The sequence below is a fragment of the Rhineura floridana genome, chromosome 3, assembly GCF_030035675.1.
Source record: "Rhineura floridana isolate rRhiFlo1 chromosome 3, rRhiFlo1.hap2, whole genome shotgun sequence".
Classification (NCBI taxonomy): domain Eukaryota; kingdom Metazoa; phylum Chordata; class Lepidosauria; order Squamata; family Rhineuridae; genus Rhineura; species Rhineura floridana.
In genome coordinates, this window is record NC_084482.1 from 199,089,755 (window position 1) to 199,112,895 (window position 23,141).

The 23,141-nt window shown below is 44.1% G+C and overlaps 1 protein-coding gene across 1 annotated transcript; it reads left to right on the forward strand.

Annotated features, from left to right (window-relative positions):
- Window positions 1-1,296: 1,296 nt before the first annotated feature.
- On the forward strand, window positions 1,297-15,199 carry LOC133378862 (zinc finger protein 260-like). The gene is made up of 6 exons (XM_061613476.1): window positions 1,297-1,551; window positions 9,866-9,992; window positions 12,226-12,336; window positions 13,302-14,329; window positions 14,414-14,629; window positions 14,798-15,199. The coding sequence occupies exons 1-6, from the start codon at window positions 1,297-1,299 to the stop codon at window positions 15,197-15,199; spliced, it is 2,139 nt and encodes a 712-aa protein (XP_061469460.1).
- The last annotated feature ends 7,942 nt before the right edge of the window (window positions 15,200-23,141 follow it).

Here is a 23,141-nt window from a genome sequence, read left to right on the forward strand (position 1 = left end):
AATCCGATAGAGCCAAGATTATAAACGCCTGTGCCCTCTGGTCTCGACGCTTCCAGGCCGCGGTCAGTACCGCCGGGGTTTTTTCCTTAATCACGTCCCATAAATCCTCTGTTATCAGCAAAGCCCGCATCCTCGGCTTCCAGCTGCCATAATTCTTGTCATTAAGTCGTTCCATCGGCAAGCCTCCCCCAGACAGGTTTACAGCCATGTTGCTCACCTCCGTCTGGTTCAATCAATCAAGCTGCCCTCTCTGGAACTCTGTCTGCAGTTCAGACCAGCAACTTACTCCCGTGTAATGCGCTGTGGAGCGCAACCATCCTCTGCTACCACTGTTGGCTTGTGTGCGTTGTTGTGTGAAACAGCATACATTACGTTGGAGTTAAGTTGAGCAAGAAACTTCTTCAGAGCATGTTAAGAGTCTTTATTGAAAGACATTAAGGCCAGAGGCTTAAGAGTAAATACATGTAGAGATTCTTCAGTCACCCCCCTTCTGGTACATCTCTCTCCATAGATAAACACAAAAGACAGCCTCTCAGCTCAGAGGCATAATTCAGAAGACGACAACACATAGACTCTGTTAGAACTTTCCCAGTCGCTATCAGATGGCTACCATAGCAACGGCCCTGTCAGTCTGTTCCCAGACAGGGCAAAGACATAACTCCCCCTTACTTTCAAAACTTTCAGACTTGATGGAAAACTACTAGGCCTCATGCCAACAGTTTGAGCCTGCCCGAGGCTGTGAGAGCGACTTGGAACGTTTGAGGTATCGCTACGATATCTCCCTTTGCAAATCGAAACAAGTTTGGAGCTTGGAGCTCGGGTGAGGGAAACGGAAGAGGTGAGTCGCCTCAGGGCTGAAGAAACGGTGTGAGAGTGTGTGAAAGGGCGTGAACGAGACGGGACATAGTTCCGAAGCGAGAGTGGACCTGCAGTACTGCGTTTCTCACACCCCGCGAGGGGCTGAGCCAGGAAAACAGAGAAGCGTGTGCCGTACGTCACTGACTGTTCTGTGTTCGTCTCAGACATCTCCCCGGTAAGGGAGTAGGGCTTACCGCAACATGGGGAAGGGTGCATTGAAGCAGAAGGGAGTCAGGGGGACTGGGCACACGGTCAAGGAAGAGAAAGGGTGCGCGTAAAGGAGCGACAGACACCATTAGAATGTGTATTGAACAATTTTCTGGACTTTGAAATTGCAATCTCGTCTTTGGGGGAGGAAAAAGCCTAGGCGTTGGGTGGCCGTCACAGGGCTCATTTCGCCAAGTAACAATACTCAGAGTAGTCTCCACGCTTGCAAGGATGTTGCCTGATGCTGCAGAATCATGGCAATACGCGCAGGCTTGGCAGACGGTCAGCCAAAATCCACCAGAAGATTGTGCGCTGCAGATGGCCATGGCCCAATGCTCTCTCCAAAAATTACCAACAAAGCCCCCAATTTTGGAGACGGATGAGGAGACGGAGCTGGCTCGGGCGTTTGCCGTGCCGGCGCCGCCTCCTCGGGCGTTTGCCGCGCCGGCCCCGCCTCCTCCAGCATTTGGTGCGCCTGCGCCCTCGGTGCTGCCGCCCCATGGCCCCTCCCAGTCTCCACCCTATAGCCCCCCCCCCAGCCTCCAGCTGGATCATTTTCAACAGGATCCCAAACGCCAGGAGGGGTGGGATCATCCATATTCCCCCCCCTTTCCCCCTCCCCTTGTCAGCTTCCAGCACACCCAGGGAAACAGGCTCAGCGGCAACTGAACTCAGTAAAACTATTGAGATTATGGAACAGATTTCTAGACAAGCACATGATCAATGGCAGGATGCCCTAGATCAATATTCAGACTTAATTAGAATGAATGAAAGTCCCGAAAGCGCACCGGGTTTAACTTCTCAACGTTTGGGCTTTGTGGAAAGTGCAAGAAGGGAAAGAGTGGCCCCAGCCAACAACATCAATTTAACACCAATGATGCTACGCAGTGGCACTACTTTGCCAGCGCCAGCAATAATTTGTCCTATGAGAGAAGTTATTAATGCAACTGGAGGACTGGCATATGTACATGTTCCCTTTACTACATCAGATTTGTTTAATTGGAAAAATCAAATGCCATCATTAAGGGAAGATCCTGATAAGCATTATCAGCTCTGGGATTCTATCTTTGCCAGTCACCACCCCACCTGGGCTGACATACAGACTTTATTGAATACTCTTCTGAGCCAAGAGGAAAAGACTTTAGTAGTAAACCAGGCAAGAAGGGTGGCAGAAGGAGACCAGAGGGCGGCAGGCAGCCTTCAGGTTCTGGCTCCAGACTTAGTCCTTCCAATGAATGCAGACCCTAATTGGCCCTCCATACCAGGACAGGCCACCGCTTTACAGAGATTTAAGAGATTAATCCTGGCAGGCATTAAGGATGCCATCCCAAAACCCACAAATATGGCTAAACTGTATGAGGTGAGACAGGAAAAGCAGGAATCTCCCTCCTCATTCCTTGAGCGCCTTACTAGCACCACAGGAAAAGATTTCTTTGACTAAAGAAGTTGAAACTCCAGAAATAGTTGAAACCAGGAGGGCTCCTGTCTTTGAGCAAAGTCCTATGAATATTCTTTTCCAGAGGAACAATCTCTTGCTGGCAAACAGCCTTTGGATCAAAACAAGACTCAAAGTATAGAGCTTCTAGCTTCAGGAAGAGTCTATCTAGATGTTGAATTTATTTTGAAAATTAATATAATTGGGCTTCCAAAACATCAGCTGGTTTCTTTTTCTTTTTTTTTTTTACAATAATTTTTATTCAAATTTTCATAAAACATAGAAAACAAAATCATAAAACATTCAAAGACAAAAAACAAAACAAAACAAAAATGATTAAACAAAAAAAAAATAAAATGTTGACTTCCCATTTGTCACATATCAAATCAGTTATAGGTCTACAATATATAACAATCCTGTCTCTTAAATCATATTATAAAATCACTTTCCTCCAGTAGTTATCTTAATTAATCATCAAATCTCATAAACATTACTTTATTCTTTCCACAAAAAGTCAAAGAGAGGTTTCAATTCTTTAAGAAATATATCTATCAATTTTTCTCCAAATAAACATGTCAATTAATCCATCTCGTTAATAATTATAATAATCTTATTGTCATAACCATAGTCCAAATAAACATTTCGATTAATCCATCTCATCAGAATCTGTTAGGTCCAATAATTTCAATAGCCATTATTCCATTATCCCTATTAGTTCCATCTTCCATCTTCAATAGTCCTGTTAAGTCCAGTAATTTCAGTGTCCAATCTTCCATTATCAGTATTCCATAATAATCTTGCTGTTGTAGCCATAGTCATATAATAAGAGTCTGATGGGAATTTCCTCTATCCCAAATATTTTCTTGCCATCCATTCTGAATAAGTTGCTGAAATACTGTTGTAAAGTCATATCTGTGTTCTTCTTTTTTACAAAATGCACTGGCTCATCTCTTAAGAGTTTTTCCATTGTCACATGGCTGCAGTTAATTCCATAGATTTTCTCTATATCAAGCTCCATCACATCATTCCAGTCCAGAAGATTATCCAAGCCATTGATAACTTTATCTCTAATATCTTCATTAATTTCTTCAGAGATAACGTTAAATTCCAAACAATAGATTTTATTTCTAAAATCCATAAACTCCAGATCTTTTTCCAATTCCACATTTGTTCCAATCTCCAGGGCTTGTATCTTCCCTTTATTTTTTCTTTTCTCATCTCTGATCTCATTCTCCTCTCTCACAGGATCCCCTATTTCTTTAAGCTCCTGCGTCATTTTGCTCAGTTCAATTTTCAGCTCCTTACTACCCTGTCACAGGGTTTGTTTCGTTATCTCAATCTCATCCATTATTTTCTGAAACATAATTACTTCCAGATTCTCAGCCACTTTCTTGATTGCCATTTTTAAAACCACGAAAACAAAGCAAAACAAAAATAAAGAAGAACCACTTCTTATTTCAGCAACAATTGGGTTAATATTCCAGGCTTGATGACATCACAGTATAAACAGAGCAACCTGCCTTATCTCTCTATGTTCAAGAATGCAAAACAAATTTAGTTCCCAGCATCAAAACAGTTAGTGGCGTCGTGAAGAAGCAGATTCGTCAAAATAAAATAGACCAAAAAGAGAATAGTCCCAGACAATATAATATTCCTCGGAATAGAAATCAGGAATAGAAATCCCTCTTCTGTTTATTATCTTTAGAATGCACTTCCAGGACAGCTTTTTGCGACAGAAACAGAGATAAGCTGTTAATTTCGTGAATAACAGAGAAGAGCTATATCTCACCCAGAAGTTGTCCAAAGCCGATCAATCTGACAAATCTCCTTTTGCTGCAACAATTTAAACCAAGTAAAAAAAATAATAGAAAGAAGGGTGCTTGCCTGTTAGTCCGTTCTCTCTTTCAAGAAAAGATAAACGTATCGCTTAAGCAGATAGAGCTTGTTAGGAAGTCCGTCCGGCATTGTTGGCTGGACCTTATCTCATAAATTAATGAAATCCAGTCCTCCCAACAAAAACAGGCTTTGAGGTTGATCTCTACGTTTCTCCCTGCCCGGGAGAAATTTCATCAGTCAAAAAAAAAAAAATGTTCTGACTGATTTATATCTGAATAAGCTTCTTTTGAGGCGGGAGCCCGTCCCAAAAGCAGGCACAAGCGAAGTCACCCTTCCCGGAAGTCTAAAACATCAGCTGGTTTCTGATGCCATCTGCATGCAAATAGACAAGTTGCAAAGCCCTGATTCCAACAGGGAGTTGCCTTTTTTATTGTCACACTTTGTGCATGCAAATTTAGGCACTGGTGCAAATGTGTTATTGCATGCAGTCCTTCATAAGCTGAGTAACAAGGAACTCAGAGCAATTGATCTGCAAACAGGGTGTTCACTGGTGAAATTCCCTGACAGGGTACAAACGGAAGCACAATTGTATTTGGAATGTTATCTACTAACTGTGCTTTGTTTTGCATCTGCAGTAAGAGAAATCCAAAAGAGAAAGATCCCACATGTATCAGAATTAAGCACAAAATTAGGGAATGGAATTTTGGATTCAAATGCATTACACAAAAAGATGCTTGTAGAACTAAGTATTTTCTTTGGGTTTCACTGAAGGTATAAGTTTTGTAGTCAAGCAGTGGAAGGACAAACCACCTGATGTGCTTTCTCCCTCCAGTCTTAGTTGTGTGCATGCATCCTAAATTCAGGACTGTATTGCCCAGGATGTACAGTAATATGGTATTCTTTAATGGGCCAGTTTAAAGAGTGTGATATGCATATTTTGTTTTAACCATGCTAATTCTTTTCAGCCAAGTCATGACCAACAAGAGGAATTTGGAGAATTGTACAAAGGCCTTATTAATGTTTATGTTCAAGTAGCTACAAAATAAAAATAAAAATGTTCTTCTTATCACAATGCCGGCTTCTCTCCTTTCCGATATTTGTAAACTTTCTCCTACAAATGGCTCTTTCTTTTCGTTGTTTTTCCATTATTCACGTGTCTTTCCAGTGAACTGTACCAGGCCAGAAGCTTAGGAAACTCAAATTTTTAATATGTGTTGTGTTGTTTTTTTGTCTATATTTTGTTTTTCTCTCTTTCCCACCAATAATGGGAATACTCAGTTCCAGGTACAAAGTTGCTAAATTGATAGTTGCAACACAATATCTTGGTTTTTGTTATTTTTGTTCAGAAGTCATTCATCATCTGTGGCCATGAATGTGTTTTATTTTTATATTTCTTTCCTGCGCTGAAGTGTTTTCTCCCCAAGGAACATTTTCTTTCACGAGTATATCACAGAAGATTTTTATTTTGAGGCATTTTTGACTAGATTTTTGAATTGCTCCAGGCCTGTATTGCTGCAATAACAGCATAAGGGCCTGCTTCATTCTACCCAACCACAGAACTATTTTCGGGCCTATTTTGGTCAGCAACCTGAAACGGACACCTTGTGCAAGTTTGCAATCTTTTCATACAGTCACTCGGGGGGAGGGGGGAATGAAGATTCTTTTCATTATTCCAGTTTCTTTGCCTAGCATCTGCAAAAGACACACAAGTTCAGTTACAGCTTCCTCTGAACGTGAACAGGATGAACTGTGTGCAAGCCATCCCACAGTACGGTTCAAGACCATGATACTCGTTTTATTTCCATTGTAATAATTATTTATGCATTGTCCTTTAAGGATGTGTTGTGTTGTTATTTTTCTTGCATAATTAATATGTTATGGCTATTTTGTTCTTTAGATGTTTTTACTTTTCAAATCCCCCTGAGTGATTTTGAAAAAGGGGGTTTACAGAATTTGGCTATTTCAGATGTGGGATTCATCAGTGTACAGTTTTGGCCCATTCGCTTATTTTCTTACGGTGAAGATGATAGTTTGGAATCCCATCAAGATTGCTTTTCTTTCAAAATGTTTACTGTATTGTATTGCTCTTTCATGCTAAGCATTGAATCAAGTTCAGCTATTGTATATTATGGATATGGGTGCGTGTGCCTTGGAACATGTTGTGATTATGTTGTTATTGATAAGTACTATATACAACCTATGCTAACACACACCAATAGACGCCTTTGTGGTATTAAAAAATAGTAGGATGTGATTTTCCATTTAAAGTCCCTGTATGGACCATCCAGAGAATATTAGTTAATCCAGATTGGTTCACCACCTCAAACCCATTGCATTAGGTTATGGCCTAGCTGATCTCCAGAAGTTACTTTCTCATCCTATGTTACAGAAACAATTAGAAGCAGTTAAACAAATGGGAGAACAAGCTACACGTCAGATAGCACATGATTGCTATATAGTCACTTACATTATAGATAAGTTTTTATAGATAGAGACACACAGATGGTGGAATTCTCTCTTTGGTTCGGGTAAAGACGCCAAAGGAGGTTTAATTCTTATAGTGCACCCCATTGTGGTGATTTTGATGTTTCAAATAATTCTGGTCTTCGTCTTAATGGCCCTTGTAATGTGTATCCATCTCATATGGCACAGTTACACCCTGGAAGTCAGCATTGGAGCCTGGGGGCAAGATAGTGACTGAGGGGTGAAAGGACATCTGTATAAGTATGCCCTTCACCGGGGGAAGTGTAATAGCTTGGCTAACCCTATTTTGGTTCAAGTGGAATCTAGGAGGTGCAAGGCCAAGAGCTATAGCTTCCACCCCAATTCTCACACATGCCCCCACCTGACTGGTGATGCGTTCTAGAGGTTTTGTGCAAAGAGTAACAAGGGCAGAAATTAAGATACAAAACTAAAGCTACAGCATAAATGTTCTGCATAATTGTTATCTTGTCCTTTGGCAAATTTCCCTCACCTACAGTGAATCCCATTGTTTGTTAGAAAGAGCCTTAGTTGTTTTTAGTGCCAATTAAAAGCATACATGCAGATATACTCGCACGGATATGAAGTTTTCTGGCTTGAATTAATGGAAAAAGCATTCAGGACAGTGAAACAATTCAGAAGTAACCTTCCTGTGTTAGCCATTTAAGCTAAAAGGTGGTTCAAGCATTTAGTGTAGCAAAGCTCTCCACAAGAGGAAGAAGCCATATGAAAGTAAACTTTCAAAGGCTTCTGAGGGGGGAATTGTGGAAAATGATTTTAATTTTGTTATAAGTTGTTTGTTAGGATGTTAAAAAGAAATAGATGCCCACATCACCCTGAGAGAGGTTCCTTGAAGTAGCTCTTGTGGAGAGGCCTGTCGCATCAGGGAAGATGTGTGTCAAGGTTGCTTAATTTGCTTAGGCATCGTATTCCTATGTTAGAGTAATGGCACTTATACCCCCACCAACGCCCTAACCTGAAGAAGAGAAAAACAACACCATATAAGGAAAATGGAAACTTAACAGGGGTCTTCCATGAGGGGAGAACGAAACTATACGTATGGAATTTCTTGTAAATGGGCTGATTTCGGGGAAATGGGCATGGGCATATGTTGTACTTTCTATACGTAACCTTCCTGTGAGTAAAAAGGCTGGCTGCGCCCAGCCCAAGCAGAATCGGCCTGGCTGTTTATCCTCTTGCAAGAGTACTAATAAACTTGGCATATTTTATCTTACTTGTTTCGTTGTTCCTGGGTCTATTGGAACCTTGTGATCTGGGAGCGAGCCTTAGCCTCTCAATATTCAAATATTGAGGCGTTATTGTTTATTGTTAACAAGTGCAGCCTTCCCCTATCCCAGTTCCCTTCAGATGTTTTGGACTACAACTCCCATCAGTCCCAGGCAGCTGATGGCAGTTGCAGTCCAAAACGTCTGGAGGGCAACAGGTTCGGGAACAGCTGCCCTACTGTAACTAAACCTAAGCGTGTGCACCTGAAACAGACCCGTTGCTTCCTGTTCAATTCTACTTCTCCATTATTTTCGTTTTTAAAAAACTGTTTAAAATTTATTCAGTTTTTCAAATTAGCAACCACATCCCAACAACCCCTCCTTCCCCTCCACCTTCGTAAATTTGATGGTGCAGCCAGAAAGCATACATTTGGTAGAGATGCATATAGTCTGGGTCCTGGTCACAAATGCATCACATCGCAACACAGATATACAGATAAAGGTACTGTGTATAAATCTTTGTGGCACACTGCATGTATATGTGGCAATCAGATGAAAGCTGGACTTTCTCACTTCTGCTTCACTCCTTCCCTTGGCTTTGGGTTGGCAGGTGATCTTGGCTTGTTAGAGAGCAACACTAGGACCCCTTGTTTAGATATAACATGAAACCAGGGCTTCCTAGGGTGCCTTCAGACTATCACTATTTTGCAGGAAAAATTCAAGGGCCTGCTGGAACTTGGAAGTTTGTGGATTATGGTGTACTGTTTCCCTAGCATGAAAAAATCCACTTAAAAAAAATTGGACTTATTGTGGTTTGGAACTGTGAAGACTGGTGGCTCTGATGTCAGTGAGCCAGTGAATCCATTTTGGATTTTAGTCCAAACTTTCAAGGAGCTGTCCAAGGTGCTGAAATATGGAGCTCAGACTGAAACCTGGAGCGGATTCACTGCCCCGCTGATGTTGGAGCCATCAGTCTCCACTGGTTTGGAAAGTGATGGGGAAACACATACAGTAGGGCCCCACTTCTCGGTGCCCTACTTTTCAGCATTCTGTTAATACGGCACCAGCGGGTGATCAGCTGGAGGGGGGGCTGGAGCTTCCCACACTCCAGCTGATCGCGCCGGAGGAGGGGAAGATATGATCTTCTCCTCCTCTGGTGCGATCAGAGGGTTAGGTTCCAGACCCCCACGCTACAGCTGATCCGCTTTTCGGTGGTTTTCGCTTTCCAGCGGAGGTCTGGAACCTAACATGCCGTATGAGTGGGGCCGTACTGTAATATAGATGCTGTATTATGGTCACCATTACAGAGCAAAAGCTCTTGCCTTGCTTAACAGTGCTGCAATTCTTGGGAAGGGAATCTTTTTCCTTTGCCAGCGATTGGGAGGAGGGTCATAATATGTCACTACATCTACAGCAGGGATGGGGAACCTCAGGCCTGGGGGCCATATGTGGCCCTCCAGACCTCTCTGTCTGGCCCTTGGAACTCTCCCCAAGTCACACCCCTCACCCCTGCCTGTCACTCTGTTTTTGCCTGGGTGGAAATGTGTCCTTGAACTCTGATGATGCCTCTTGCTTGTCTGGATGGAGGAAAGAGAGGAGTGCGTGAGGGAGTGTAGAGAGTAATCTACTGCACAAGGATAAAACCTGCATTAGTTGCTCTGCCCACTTTTGCCTCTGGCCCTGGCCACCACTGGCATGCGGCCCTTGGAAAGTTGCCCAGAAAGGGGTGCGGCCTTCAGGCTGAAAAAGCCTCCCACCCCTGCTCTAGAGGATGGTGGTCACTTTAGGGTGGAAAATGCATGCGGATTCTTTGTTGTTGCAGAAGACGGTGTCCTTTGAAGATGTGGCCGTGTATTTCACGAAGAGAGAGTGGGGCCTGCTTGACTCAAATCAGAGAGCCTTATACAAGGATGTCATGCTGGAAAATTATGGGCATGTGGCCTCACTGGGTAAGGATCCCTCTTCTTCATTGGCTGGAGGCTCTAAGACTTTAAAACAGGAGCGGCTAACATTTGGCCCTCCGTGTGAGCCACAACTGCCATCATCCATGACCAGTGGCCCTGGTGGCTAGGCTGATGAGAGTCGATCAGCATCTGGGGGGCTAGAGGTTAACCACATCTGCTTTACAGAATCTATTTCTCTCGATGGTGTACCTCACTGCGGTGTAGGCCGGTCCATTAGGGCGAATGGGGCATTGCCCCACCAACTTCAGTGAGCCCTCATCCAGCTCCCACCTGCCTGCCTTCTCACTTAACATTCAGTCCAGGGGGTGGCAGAACTGCCTGTCAGCTTCCTCCTCCTAAGACTCAGTGTTGTCCCTGGAGAACTCAGCAGGGCAGGTGACAGGATTAGAAAGAGCTCTGCCTGTCATTTGCTCTGGCTCCACCTGCTGTTGGCCTTCCTGCCGTCCACCCTACCAGTCCCAATGGATGCCAGCCACTGTTGCCTCACTTTGTCATTTATATTTCCAGCAGGATGAGTTTATATGCTTTGGTTTTGCTTCCCACCTTACCTAAAAAGTAGAGTGGCTTGGAGAAAAGTCAGGGATTTTGTTTGTTCTTTTAAAAAAGCATCAATCCATTTTGGGGCATATCCTGTTTGGTTTGAACTTGGAGTCTGGTAGCACTCCTGTGAGTCAATCAAGGGGTTTAAAAATAAGGTATGGCAAAAGCTGACACTTCTAACACTAGAGATCCTAGATGTAATTTTATTTATTTATTTATTAAATTTATATCCCTCCCTTCCAGGAGCCCAGGGTAGTAATTGATGACTAGTGTATTAAATGGCCTTAAAAGGTGATTAGGCAAAGTCAAGGAGGATAGGTTTACCAATGACTGTTAAGTCATGATGGCTCACTTGAACCTCCAGTGTTGGAGGCAGTTTACCACTGAATAATAGATACCAGGGAGCAGGAGTGGACCATTTCCATTTGCCCTGCTTGCATGCTTCCTGGAGGTGTCTGTTTGGCCATTGTAGGATGAATGGAAATGGACTGCCTTCAAGTCGATCCCGACTTATGGCTACCCTATGAATAGGGATTTCATGGTAAGCAGTATTCAGAGGGGGTTTACCATTGCCTCCCTCTGAGGCTAGTCCTCCCCAGCTGGCTAGGGCCTGCTCAGCTTGCCACAGCTGCACAAGCCAGCCCCTTCCTTGTCCGCAACTGCCAGCTGGGGGGCAACTGGGCTCCGTGGGACTCTGTAGCTTGCCCACGGCTGCACAGGTGGCAGGGCACGTAACTCCTGAGCCACTCACTGTGGGGATGATCTTTAGCTGGCCCTTGACATCCAGGAGACACAAGCGGGGTTTTGAACTCACAGACTCTGGACTCTCAGCCAGGCTCTCCTCCCCACTGTGCTACACCAGCTGTCATTGTAGGATACAGAACATTATATTAGATAGACTTTTGGTCTGATTCAGCTTGCACTGTTTGATAACATTTGACAAGTTGTTTAACACAGCTTTAGTTTTCAGCATTTCATTATATAGTTATCTGTCTAAATGAAACAAACAATAAAAATACACTGTATATCCCCAGGGCATTCTCGTCCAAGGAAAAATAAATCCTGTCACCCTATCAAAGGAAGGAAGCAGTCTTATACTGAGTCCAACCACTGGTCCTACAGTATTGTCTACACTGACTGGCAGCGGCTCTCCAGGATTTCAGACTGCTGGATCAGGCCAAAGGCCTATCTAGTCCAACATCCTGTTCTCACTGTGACCAACCAGGTGCCTGTTGGAAACCTGCAAGCATGATCTGAGCGCAGTAGTACTCTCCCCAATCTGTGATCCCCAGCAACTGATATTCATTGGCATACTGCCTCTGACAGTGGAGGGAGAACATAGCCATCATGGCTTGAGAAGGATGCAATTCTTGGGGCTGGTTGTTTTGACAATTGAACACATTGCCCAGGATAAAAACAAACTCCCATTCTCTGAAGATTTTGGAGAGAACATAGTTCAAGGGTAGCCCATGGGTTGCCCTCTAGATCTTGCTGGACTACAACTCCCATCGCCCTGACCATTGGTGATACTGGCTGAGGCTGATGGGAGTTGGAGTCCAAGAACATCTGGAGGGCATCTTGTTGACTATATTTTTCTTTTTCTATTTTGTCGGGCATTTAGGGAGTCTGACCAAGTTAGTTCCTCTTAACACACTCTGTTGTCTTTTTTCTTGACAAGTGGATCCAGTCACCAAGCCTGTGCTCATCTCTCATCTGGAATGCGGACACGAGCCGTGGGTGCTACAGTCTCAGGACTTGGATGCCACAGAGGTCTCCAGCAAAACTTCAGGTGAGGGACTAGGATAAGCCAGGTAGCAAATAAAACACACTAGGAATTATGTGGAACACTCAAGTCTTTTCTGAGAATGGCAAGATCCCCTGTCAGCCTCAGCCTCATTATGCAGAAAGAGAAGAATGATTGCCCAGAAAGCATTGTGTCCTAATGGCAGAAGTCTTCACCTTGTCCCACAAACCTACCCACCCATCATATGGGAAATTCATTATTTTCAGTTACTGTGAAGAAAAGCATTTTCATTGTGAGTAACTTTTGCCCACAATTTGTGGAGAACTTCACACTTTTTTATTTTTATTGGATAACAGTACCACAAACACAACAAATAAACATACATCCATAGGTGTTCATTCATTCATTCATTTCACTCATTGGCGATCACTCGTGGCCGAGTAAGAATAGTTCCATACCTCAGGATGGAACTATTAAAAATAGCTAGATGTGGTTGCATATGCTCTGTAACACCTATGGATGTACGTTTGTTTATTTGAGAGCCAGTGTGGTATAGTGGTTAGAGTGTTGGACTACGATCTGGGAGACCAGGGTTCAAATCCCCACACAGCCATGAAGCTCATTGGGTGACCTGGGGCCAGTCACTGCCTCTCAGCCTCAGAGGAAAGGCAATGGTAAACTACCTCTGAATACCGCTTACCCTGAAAACCCTATTCATAGGATCGCCATAAGTCGGAATCGACTTGAAGGCAGTCCATTTCATTTTTTTTCATATCTCAGGATAAGTCCCTTTCTCATTCTGGCGAATAAAAAATTCAGGTTTAGGTCCCTACACATACCATACCAACTCAAGGTCAAACCTCCGAGTAGTGGACCTTTTTGGAAGGAAGGGCTGGATAGAACTCTAGTAATGAAATTAATCACGTAGGAGATGAAGGGCATCCAGTCAACTTGAAAAGTGCTGTATGCAATTTCTCATACATGACCTATGTTTATTTTTATCCCAGCAGATGACTTGAGGGAGAAGGACACTGAAAGTGGGGAGTGGATTACAAAGGAATTTGCTCTTGACAGATGTCAGCAAGACAGCACTGAAGGGGATTCTTATGAAGGCTTGGAGTATGGAACCTGCTTTGCTCAACAAGCACCATTTCTGAACCACATGTGGGTCCAAGAGAAACCCTACACCTGTGTGGAGTGTGGGAAATGTTTTGCTCACCATTCTGTCCTGGTGACCCACCTGAGGGTTCACACAGGAGAGAAGCCCTATAAATGCCCAGAGTGTGGGAAGCGTTTTGGTCGCCAGTCAATGCTGGTGACTCACCAGAGACTGCACAAAGGGGAGAAACCCTACCAGTGTTTTGAGTGTGGGAAATGTTTTGCCGATCCTTCGGCCTTTTTTAAACACAAGCGAGTCCACACGGGAGAGAAGCCTTATAGATGCCCAGAGTGTGGAAAGTGCTTTTCTCAACAATCAACACTTGTCAGTCATCACAGACTTCACATGGGAGAGAAACTTTACAGATGCTTGGAGTGTGGGAAGTGTTTTTCTCAACAGTCCACGCTCGTTAGCCACCAGAGACTCCACACTGGGGAGAAACCCTATCAGTGCATGGAGTGTGGGAAGTGTTTTGCTCAAAACTCAGGCCTTATGAGCCACCAGAAACTCCATACAGGAGAGAAACCTCACAAATGTGTGGAATGTGGGAAATGTTTTGCTCAGCGTTCAGTACTTATGAGACACCACAGAGTCCACACAGGAGAAAAACCCTATAAATGCCCTGAATGTGGGAAATGTTTTACTCAACATGCAAGCCTTGTGAAACACCAGAGACTCCACACAGGAGAAAAACCCTACAAATGCTTGGAGTGTGGGAAATGCTTTGCTGACACTTCAGGCCTTGGGACTCACCAGAGAGTTCACACAGGAGAGAAGCCCTTCAAATGCCTGGAATGCGGCAAAGGCTTTACTCGTCAATCATACCTAGTGACACACCAAACAATCCACACAGGAGAGAAACCGTATAAGTGCCAGGAATGCAAAAAATGTTTCCTTGACCAATCATACCTTAAGATCCACCAGAGACTCCATAACCAGGAAAAATCCCATAAATGTCTGGATTGTGGGAAATGTTTTGCTGACAATTCTGGGCTAGTGAAACATCAGAGAGTTCACACAGGAGAGAAGCCCTATAAATGTTTGGATTGTGGAAAATGTTTTGCTGACAACTCAGGCCTGGTGAAACACAAGAGAATCCACACTGGTGAGAAACCCTATAAATGTCTGGAGTGTGGAAAATGTTTCACTCGCCTGTCCTACCTTGTAACACACCAGAGAGTTCGCAGAGGAGAGAAGCCCTATAAATGTCTCAAGTGTGGGAAGTGTTTCCCTCACCAATCATACCTTAAGATCCACCTGAGACTCCACAACCAATAAAAACCCCATCAGTGTGTCCAGTGTGGGAAATGTTTTCCTTACCAATCTTACCTCACAGCTCACCACAAGATTCACACAGGAGAGACGCCTTACAAATGTGTGGAGTGTGGGAAATGTTTTCCTTACAACTCAGGCCTGGTGAAACACCAGAGAGTCCACACTGGAGAGAAACCATATCAGTGCCTAGAGTGTGGGAAATGTTTTGCATACAATTCAGGCCTTATGAAACACAACCAAAACCACACCGGAGAGAAACCCTATCAGTGTGTGATGTGTGGGAAATGTATTCCTCAGCATTCAAACCTTACTATGCATCAGAGAATCCACACTGGAGAGAAGCCCTATCAGTGCCTAGAATGTGGAAAGCGTTTTTCTCAACAACCCACTCTCATCAGAGAATCCACATGGGAGAGAAGATCCATAAATGCTCTGAGTGTGGCAGATGCTTTGCTCAGCAATCATACCTTCTGACCCACCTGAGAGTCCACACAGGAGAAAGACCCTACAAATGTGGGGAATGTGGGAAATCTTTCACCCGCCGCCCATACCTTGTAAGCCTCAGAGCATCCATCAGGTAGAGAAACCCTCTGACTGTTCTGAGCATAGGAAATATTTTGCTCAAGAATCACACTTTGAGAGCCATGAAAAAATTAACACAGGAGAGGAAACCTGTAAATTTAAAGAATACATGAAGGTGAGAAATGTTGATGCAGCACAATCCGTTGCCACTTCTCTCCAAAAGATCTGGGTATGTTTAGCCTGGAGAAAAGGACATGACTGCTTTACTCAACACGTAAGCCTTGACTGCTTTCTTCAAATATCTGGAGGGCCATCTTGCTGAAGATGGAGCAGACTTGTTCTCTGTTGCAACTCGAGTACTAGTTGGTTGAAATTGCAAGGAAGCAGATTTAGGATAAGCATTAGGACAGGGACAGAGGAAGCTATGGCCCTCCAGATGTTGTCAGACTACAGTTCCCATCATCCCTGGCTGTTAGCCATACTGGCTGGGGCTAGAATCCGCAACATCTGGAGAGCACCACATTACCTGCCCCTGTATTAGGAGAAACATGCTAATGGTAAGAGCTGCTCAGCAGTGGCCTTGGGAGTTTGGTGGACTCTCTTGCTGGTAGTATTTAAGTGGTGGTTGGATGTTCACCTTTCAGAGATGCTGTAGTTGTAAGGTTCTTCCATTGAAAAAGGGGTTGGACTAGATGACCTAAAAGATCTCTTCCGACTCTAAAATGTTATTAATCTAAGTAATGAATACCTTGGCAGCAGTGGGGTTGGTCCCAGATGGAGTAAGGGTGGGGTGGTGGCCCACAGAGGACATCTTGTCAAAGGGCTATGAAATTCTGAAGCCAGCAATGGAGGATGAGAAATAACAAGGAAGAGATTGCCTTGTACCATTCTCCTATGAAAAATGTGCTCTCTAAGTTCATCTTTTGGGGCTTGATTCAGAGGTCTGTGATCTGAATATGTAGGGCAGGATTGGGAACCTGTGGCCTTCCAGATGTTGTTGAACTACAACTTCCATCATCCCTGCCCCTTGGCCATGGTGGCTGGAGCTGATGGGAGCTGGAGTCCAACAATACAGAAGGCTATATCAAATGGGAGATAAGTGCCAAGGATTTATTTTGTTTGTGTCTCGGCATAGATTTCTCCATTTTTAGCCAAGGGCTAAAAATGTGTGTTACTAAGTTTGGGGGTTCTTGGGAATCAAGACAGGATAGTGTCTGTGTGAACCTTTGGCCACACTGCTCCTATCTAACAAGTGGTGCCATCAAGGCAAGACTTTGGGGCAGTAATCCAGGGCCCCACTCAGCAGAATGAGCAGGAGGGCCCTAAACACAGGAGGGCTGGCTTACCACATTTTGAAGTACGAGAAGCAGCACTCATTGCCATCTTAAACCCCCCCCCTAAGAAAATTATGTCCACTGCCTAAAATTGCTCTCTACATGGGGCTTTCCTTGTGCTTGGTCCAGAAATCGCAGTTAGTGCAAAATGCTGCAGCATGATTGCTGACAGGAATGAGAGTGTCAGCATATTACATATGCTCAAAGATGTGCACTGGCTGCCAGGTTGTTTCCAGGTTGCATTCAAGGTGTTAGTGGTATATAAAGCCCTTAACAGCTTGGTCCAGTTTACTTAAGGCATGGGTTCTCAACAAGGGGGGAATTCCCCCCCGGGGGGGGAATTTTAGGGTTCCACGGGGGGAATTGGGACCACTATTCAGCAAAGTGTGATGTCCTGTAGATTATGTACAATCTGTAAAATTGTAGTTTGTTTTTAATTTAATCTGCGACACTCAGTAAAGTTTATTGAATGTCACAGATTAAAATCGATTCTTGAACATGCAGCATTATTTTCATTTGGAAAATTAAATTATTATTTAAAGACCAGAAAGTGCTCCAAGAAATTCTGTTATAATATAAACTAAGAAATTTTTCTCTCACGAGAAACACCACCGTCACTTGCGAAACGTCAACACGCTATGAGAGACTATCTTGGGAAGGGGGGAATTATATTCTGAACAATGGTGAAAGGGGGGAATGGAGCAAAAAAGGTTGAGAACCACTGATTTAAGGGATCACCTTACCTCATACGTGCCGATTCGGTTACTTTGATCTGCAGAACTTGCACTTCTACAAGTGCCACATAATGTTCGTTCTGTGTTTGCAAGGAATAATTTATTTATTGTGGCAGCCCCTGTACTTTGGAACTCTCTGCCTATTGATATTAAGCAGGTACCATCACTGCGGTCTTTTAAATGTCTGCTAAAAGCTTTTCTGTTTTGTTGGGCCTGTCAGACACATGATTTTGTTACATCTTAAATTTGTTTTAGATGTATTATTGTTGCTTTTAACATTTGTTTGTAATTAATTGGACTTCTACTGGGAGGAAGGGTGGGATATAAATAAAATAATAAATAAAATAAATAAATAATATTATTTTTTAATTATATTTTTTATCACAGAAGTGTTTGCCACCCTGGGCCCCTTTGGGAGCAACAGCAGGATATAAATGTAATAAATAAATAATTAGCTAACTTCACCACTGTCTCTAATGATCCCCCAGCCTTTAAACTTTGCATATCTCAGCAATATCACTATATTTACTAAGTAATAAATATTGATTGAAGTAATAACATTTATTTATTCATTCATTTAAAATATTTCTAGCCTGCCCTTTAGCCTGAGATCTCAGATCAAGGATCTGATTATGGCCACATCTTTTCCAGGGATCAAAGTATTTATTTTCTGTGTACTTTTCTCTTTCATCCTAGCATGTCATTTGAGGAAAGACTCTGCAGCTAATTGTGAGGAAGCCTTGCAGAATGCTGGAGAAGCTACCTGGGAACAGAGAGTGTGAATTTGCTTGCCTGCAGAAAAGATTATTTGCTCGAAAGGGACTCCTGAACGAAAGCATTTAAAGGTTTTATAAGTGGCCATGAGCACTGCAGAAGATTTATTCATAGAAATATATTCACATGATCAGTATATGCAGTGGTTTTCCTGTGGCTGATGTCCTGGGTTGTGCTAATTGGTTGCCTTTTCTTCTCTATGTTTTTTGTTGACAAAGCGTCAAGGCGAGTTAAGCAGCAGAGCGAAAACAGGGTAAGCAGCTCCCATTTAGTCCATTATTTAATTGAATTAAAACAGCTCAGAGAAATAAGCAATAAGGGCAGCCTAAGGTCACCCTGAGCTAGGAGCCAAATCCTGAAAGAACCTATATCTTAGGAGACAGATCCTAGGAGAAGGAAGCCTATAGAAAGCTAGTGTTCAACACCACCCTAGCAGGAAAGCTTCAGGGGACACTGTAAATAAGGCTAAATTCCAGTCAGAGAGAAGGGGAAAAAGGAAACTCCACCGATACATACAGGGAGAGAGTCAGCTCAGTCCTTGCTAAAAAGGGCAGCTTTAGCCTTCCTGAAACACAACCACAAGCTCTGTTTCCCTAGGTTAAAGAAAGGTCAGGCTGTTCTAGGTGGGAAAACAACAAACACAAAAGACTTGCCTGGAAGTCGCAGCCCCTTGCTGAGATTAAAAGCAGCCAAAAGCTTAAACAGCCCCGCCCCTCACTCAGGAAGGAAGCCTGCCTTCCTCCCTTCAAAGAAAGGAAGCCTGAGATAATACTAAAGAGTTAAGCCCCAGCTGATAGTTGAGCCATCAGCCTCAAGTAACACATCATTGGCTGGCAGCAGTAGCTGGGAGGAACCAGCCACACATATAAAGTCAGAGCACCTAGCGAGAGAGCCTGCTCCATGAGCTAGAGAGAGCCCCAGCTGACGAAGCGTCAAGGCGAGTTCGGCAGCAGGGCGAGTTCGGCAGCAGGGCGAGTTCGGCAGCAGGGCGAGTTCGGCAGCAGGGCGAGGAGGCCAGGGCCCCCCACTCTGCCCTTCTGTTCCCTGACCTCAACTAAACCACAGTCTCCAACCTATTGACGTAATAAACCTCAAACAAAACTATGCAGGTAAGAAGCCAGCAGGCGTGTCGGGGCTTTCCAGTGTTTTGCACAGCCTGCAGCATGTACGACTATCTGCCTGTTGGACAGCAGTCGTGGGTGTGCTCTCGGTGCAATGAGCTCCTGGCTCTCCAGGAACGACTTCATTTCCTTGAGGCCAAGGTGGCAGACCTGGAAAAGCTGAGAGAGGCAGAGAGGTGTGTGGAGGAGGCCTTCAGGGACGTTATAGCTGTGTCCCACTCCAGCGATGATAGCTCTCCTGCTATCATGGAGAACAATGGTCTCGGGGAAGGAGAGCATCCAGCTGAGGAAGAGGGAAACGATCCCTTAGAAGGGACCCATTCCTTGGGGGATGAGCAGCTATCCTCTCGTGCCGAGGATATATCTCCAGGGGGTGGAGGGATCCTTGTAGTGGGTGATTCGATCATTAGGAACATAGACAGTGGGGTGTGTGATGGGTGTGTAGACCGCAAGGTGTTTTGCCTGCCTGGTGCGAAGGTTGCGGATATCGCCCGTCATTTAGATAGTTTGGTAGACAGTGCTGGGGAGGAGTCAGTGGTCGTGGTGCATGTTGGCACCAACGACATGGGGAAATGCAGCCATGAGGTCCTGGAAGCAAAATTTAGGTTGCTAGGTAGGATGCTGAAAGCCAGGACCTCCAAGGTGGCTTTCTCTGAAATGCTACCGGTTCCACGCGCAGGCCCAGCCAGACAGGCCCAGCTTTGCAGTCTCAATGCGTGGATGAGACGATGGTGTCGGGTGGAAGGGTTTAGATTTGTTAAGCACTGGGGAACATTTTGGGACAAGCCGGGCCTGTACAAAAGGGACGGGCTCCACTTGAACCAGAATGGAACCAGCCTGCTGGCACTTAAAATTAAAAAGGTAGCAGAGCAGCTTTTAAACTGACTGAGAGGGGAAACCCGACAGGAGCTGAGAAAGGTCCGGTTCGGAATAAACCTCCCCCCTGGGATAAAAACCAAAGAAATGATGAAATTTTAAAAGGGGTAGGGCTAGAAGTAGGCATTGTGAGAGCAGGGGCACAGGATATAAATTCAGAAGAGCAAAATTACCACAGGCCAAACCACAAGTGCCAAAGACACTTGAAGAGAGACACTGCTTACAAGTGCCTGTACGCTAATGCTAGGAGCCTCCGAACCAAGATGGGAGAACTGGAGTGCTTGGTGTTAGAGGAGAGCATTGATATAGTGAGCATAACGGAGACCTGGTGGAATGGAGAAAACCAGTGGGATACGGTTATCCCTGGATATAAACTATATCGGAAGGACAGGGAAGGACGTATTGGTGGCGGAGTCGCTCTATATGTGAAAGAAGGCATTGAATCCAGCAAGCTCGAAACCCCAAAAGAGGCAGACTCCTCCACAGAATCATTGTGGGTGGTGATACCATGCCCCAGGAGGGACTTAATACTGGGAACGATCTATCGTCCCCCTGATCAAAATGCTCAGGGAGACCTTGAGATGAGATATGAAATTGAGGAAGCATCCAAACTAGGAAATGTGGTAGTAATGGGTGACTTCAACTACCCGGACATAGACTGGCCGCATATGTGTTCCAGTCATGACAAAGAAGCAAAGTTTCTAGATATTCTAAATGACTATTCCCTAGACCAGTTGGTCATGGAACCGACCAGAGGGACGGCAACCCTGGACTTAATCCTCAGTGGGGACCGGGACCTGGTGCAAGATGTAAGTGTTGTTGAACCGATTGGGAGCAGTGACCACAGTGCTATTAAATTAAACATACATGTAAATGGCCAATTGCCAAGAAAATCCAACACGGTCACATTTGACTTCAAAAGAGGAAACTTCACAAAAATGAGGGGATTGGTAAAAAGAAAGCTGAAAAACAAAGTCCAGAGGGTCACATCACTCGAAAATGCTTGGAAGTTGTTTAAAAACACTATATTAGAAGCTCAACTGGAGTGCATACCGCAGATCAGAAAAGGTACCGCCAGGGCCAAGAAGATGCCAGCATGGTTAACGAGCAAAGTCAAGGAAGCTCTTAGAGGCAAAAAGTCTTCCTTCAGAAAATGGAAGTCTTGTCCAAATGAAGAAAATAAAAAAGAACACAAACTCTGGCAAAAGAAATGCAAGAAGACAATAAGGGATGCTAAAAAAGAATCTGAGGAGCACATTGCTAAGAACATAAAAACCAACAACAAAAAATTCTATAAATACATTCAAAGCAGGAGACCATCTAGGGAGGCGATTGGACCCTTGGATGATAAGGGAGTCAAAGGTGTACTAAAGAACGATAAGGAGATTGCAGAGAAGCTAAATGAATTCTTTGCATCTGTCTTCACAGTGGAAGATATAGGGCAGATCCCTGAACCTGAACTAACATTTGCAGGAAGGGATTCTGAGGAACTGAGACAAATAGTGGTAACGAGAGAGGAAGTTCTAGGCTTAATGGACAATATAAAAACTGACAAATCACCGGGCCCGGATGGCATCCACCCGAGAGTTCTCAAAGAACTCAAAGGTGAAATTGCTGATCTGCTAACTAAAATGTGTAACTTGTCCCTCGGGTCCTCCTCCGTGCCTGAGGACTGGAAAGTGGCAAATGTAACGCCAATCTTCAAAAAGGGATCCAGAGGGGATCCCGGAAATTACAGGCCAGTTAGCTTAACTTCTGTCCCTGGAAAACTGGTAGAAAGTATTATTAAAGCTAGATTAACTAAGCACATAGAAGAACAAGCCTTGCTGAAGCAGAGCCAGCATGGCTTCTGCAAGGGAAAGTCCTGTCTCAGTAACCTATTAGAATTCGTTGAGAGTGTCAACAAGCATATAGATAGAGGTGATCCAGTGGACATAGTGTACTTAGACTTTCAAAAAGCGTTTGACAAGGTACCTCACCAAAGACTTCTGAGGAAGCTTAGCAGTCATGGAATAAGAGGAGAGGTCCTCTTGTGGATAAGGAATTGGTTAAGAAGCAGAAAGCAGAGAGTAGGAATAAACGGACAGTTCTCCCAATGGAGGGCTGTAGAAAGTGGAGTCCCTCAAGGATCGGTATTGGGACCTGTACTTTTCAACTTGTTCATTAATGACCTAGAATTAGGAGTGAGCAGTGAAGTGGCCAAGTTTGCTGACGACACTAAATTGTTCAGGGTTGTTAAAACAAAAAGGGATTGTGAAGAGCTCCAAAAAGATCTCTCCAAACTGAGTGAATGGGCGGAAAAATGGCAAATGCAATTCAATATAAACAAGTGTAAAATTATGCATATTGGAGCAAAAAATCTTAATTTCACATATACGCTCATGGGGTCTGAACTGGCGGTGACCGACCAGGAGAGAGACCTCGGGGTTGTAGTGGACAGCACAATGAAAATGTCGACCCAGTGTGCGGCAGCTGTGAAAAAGGCAAATTCCATGCTAGCGATAATTAGGAAAGGTATTGAAAATAAAACAGCCGATATCATCATGCCGTTGTATAAATCTATGGTGCGGCCGCATTTGGAATACTGTGTACAGTTCTGGTCACCTCATCTCAAAAAGGATATTCTAAAGTTGGAAAAGGTTCAGAAGAGGGCAACCAGAATGATCAAGGGGATGGAGCGACTCCCTTACGAGGAAAGGTTGCAGCATTTGGGGCTTTTTAGTTTAGAGAAAAGGCGGGTCAGAGGAGACATGATAGAAGTGTATAAAATTATGCATGGCATTGAGAAAGTGGATAGAGAAAACTCCTTCTCCCTCTCTCATAATACTAGAACTCGTGGACATTCAAAGAAGCTGAATGTTGGAAGATTCAGGACAGACAAAAGGAAGTACTTCTTTACTCAGCGCATAATTAAACTATGGAATTTGCTCCCACAAGATGCAGTAATGGCCACCAGCTTGGACGGCTTTAAAAGAAGATTAGACCAATTCATGGAGGACAGGGCTATCAATGGCTACTAGCCGTGATGGCTGTGCTGTGCCACCCTAGTCAGAGG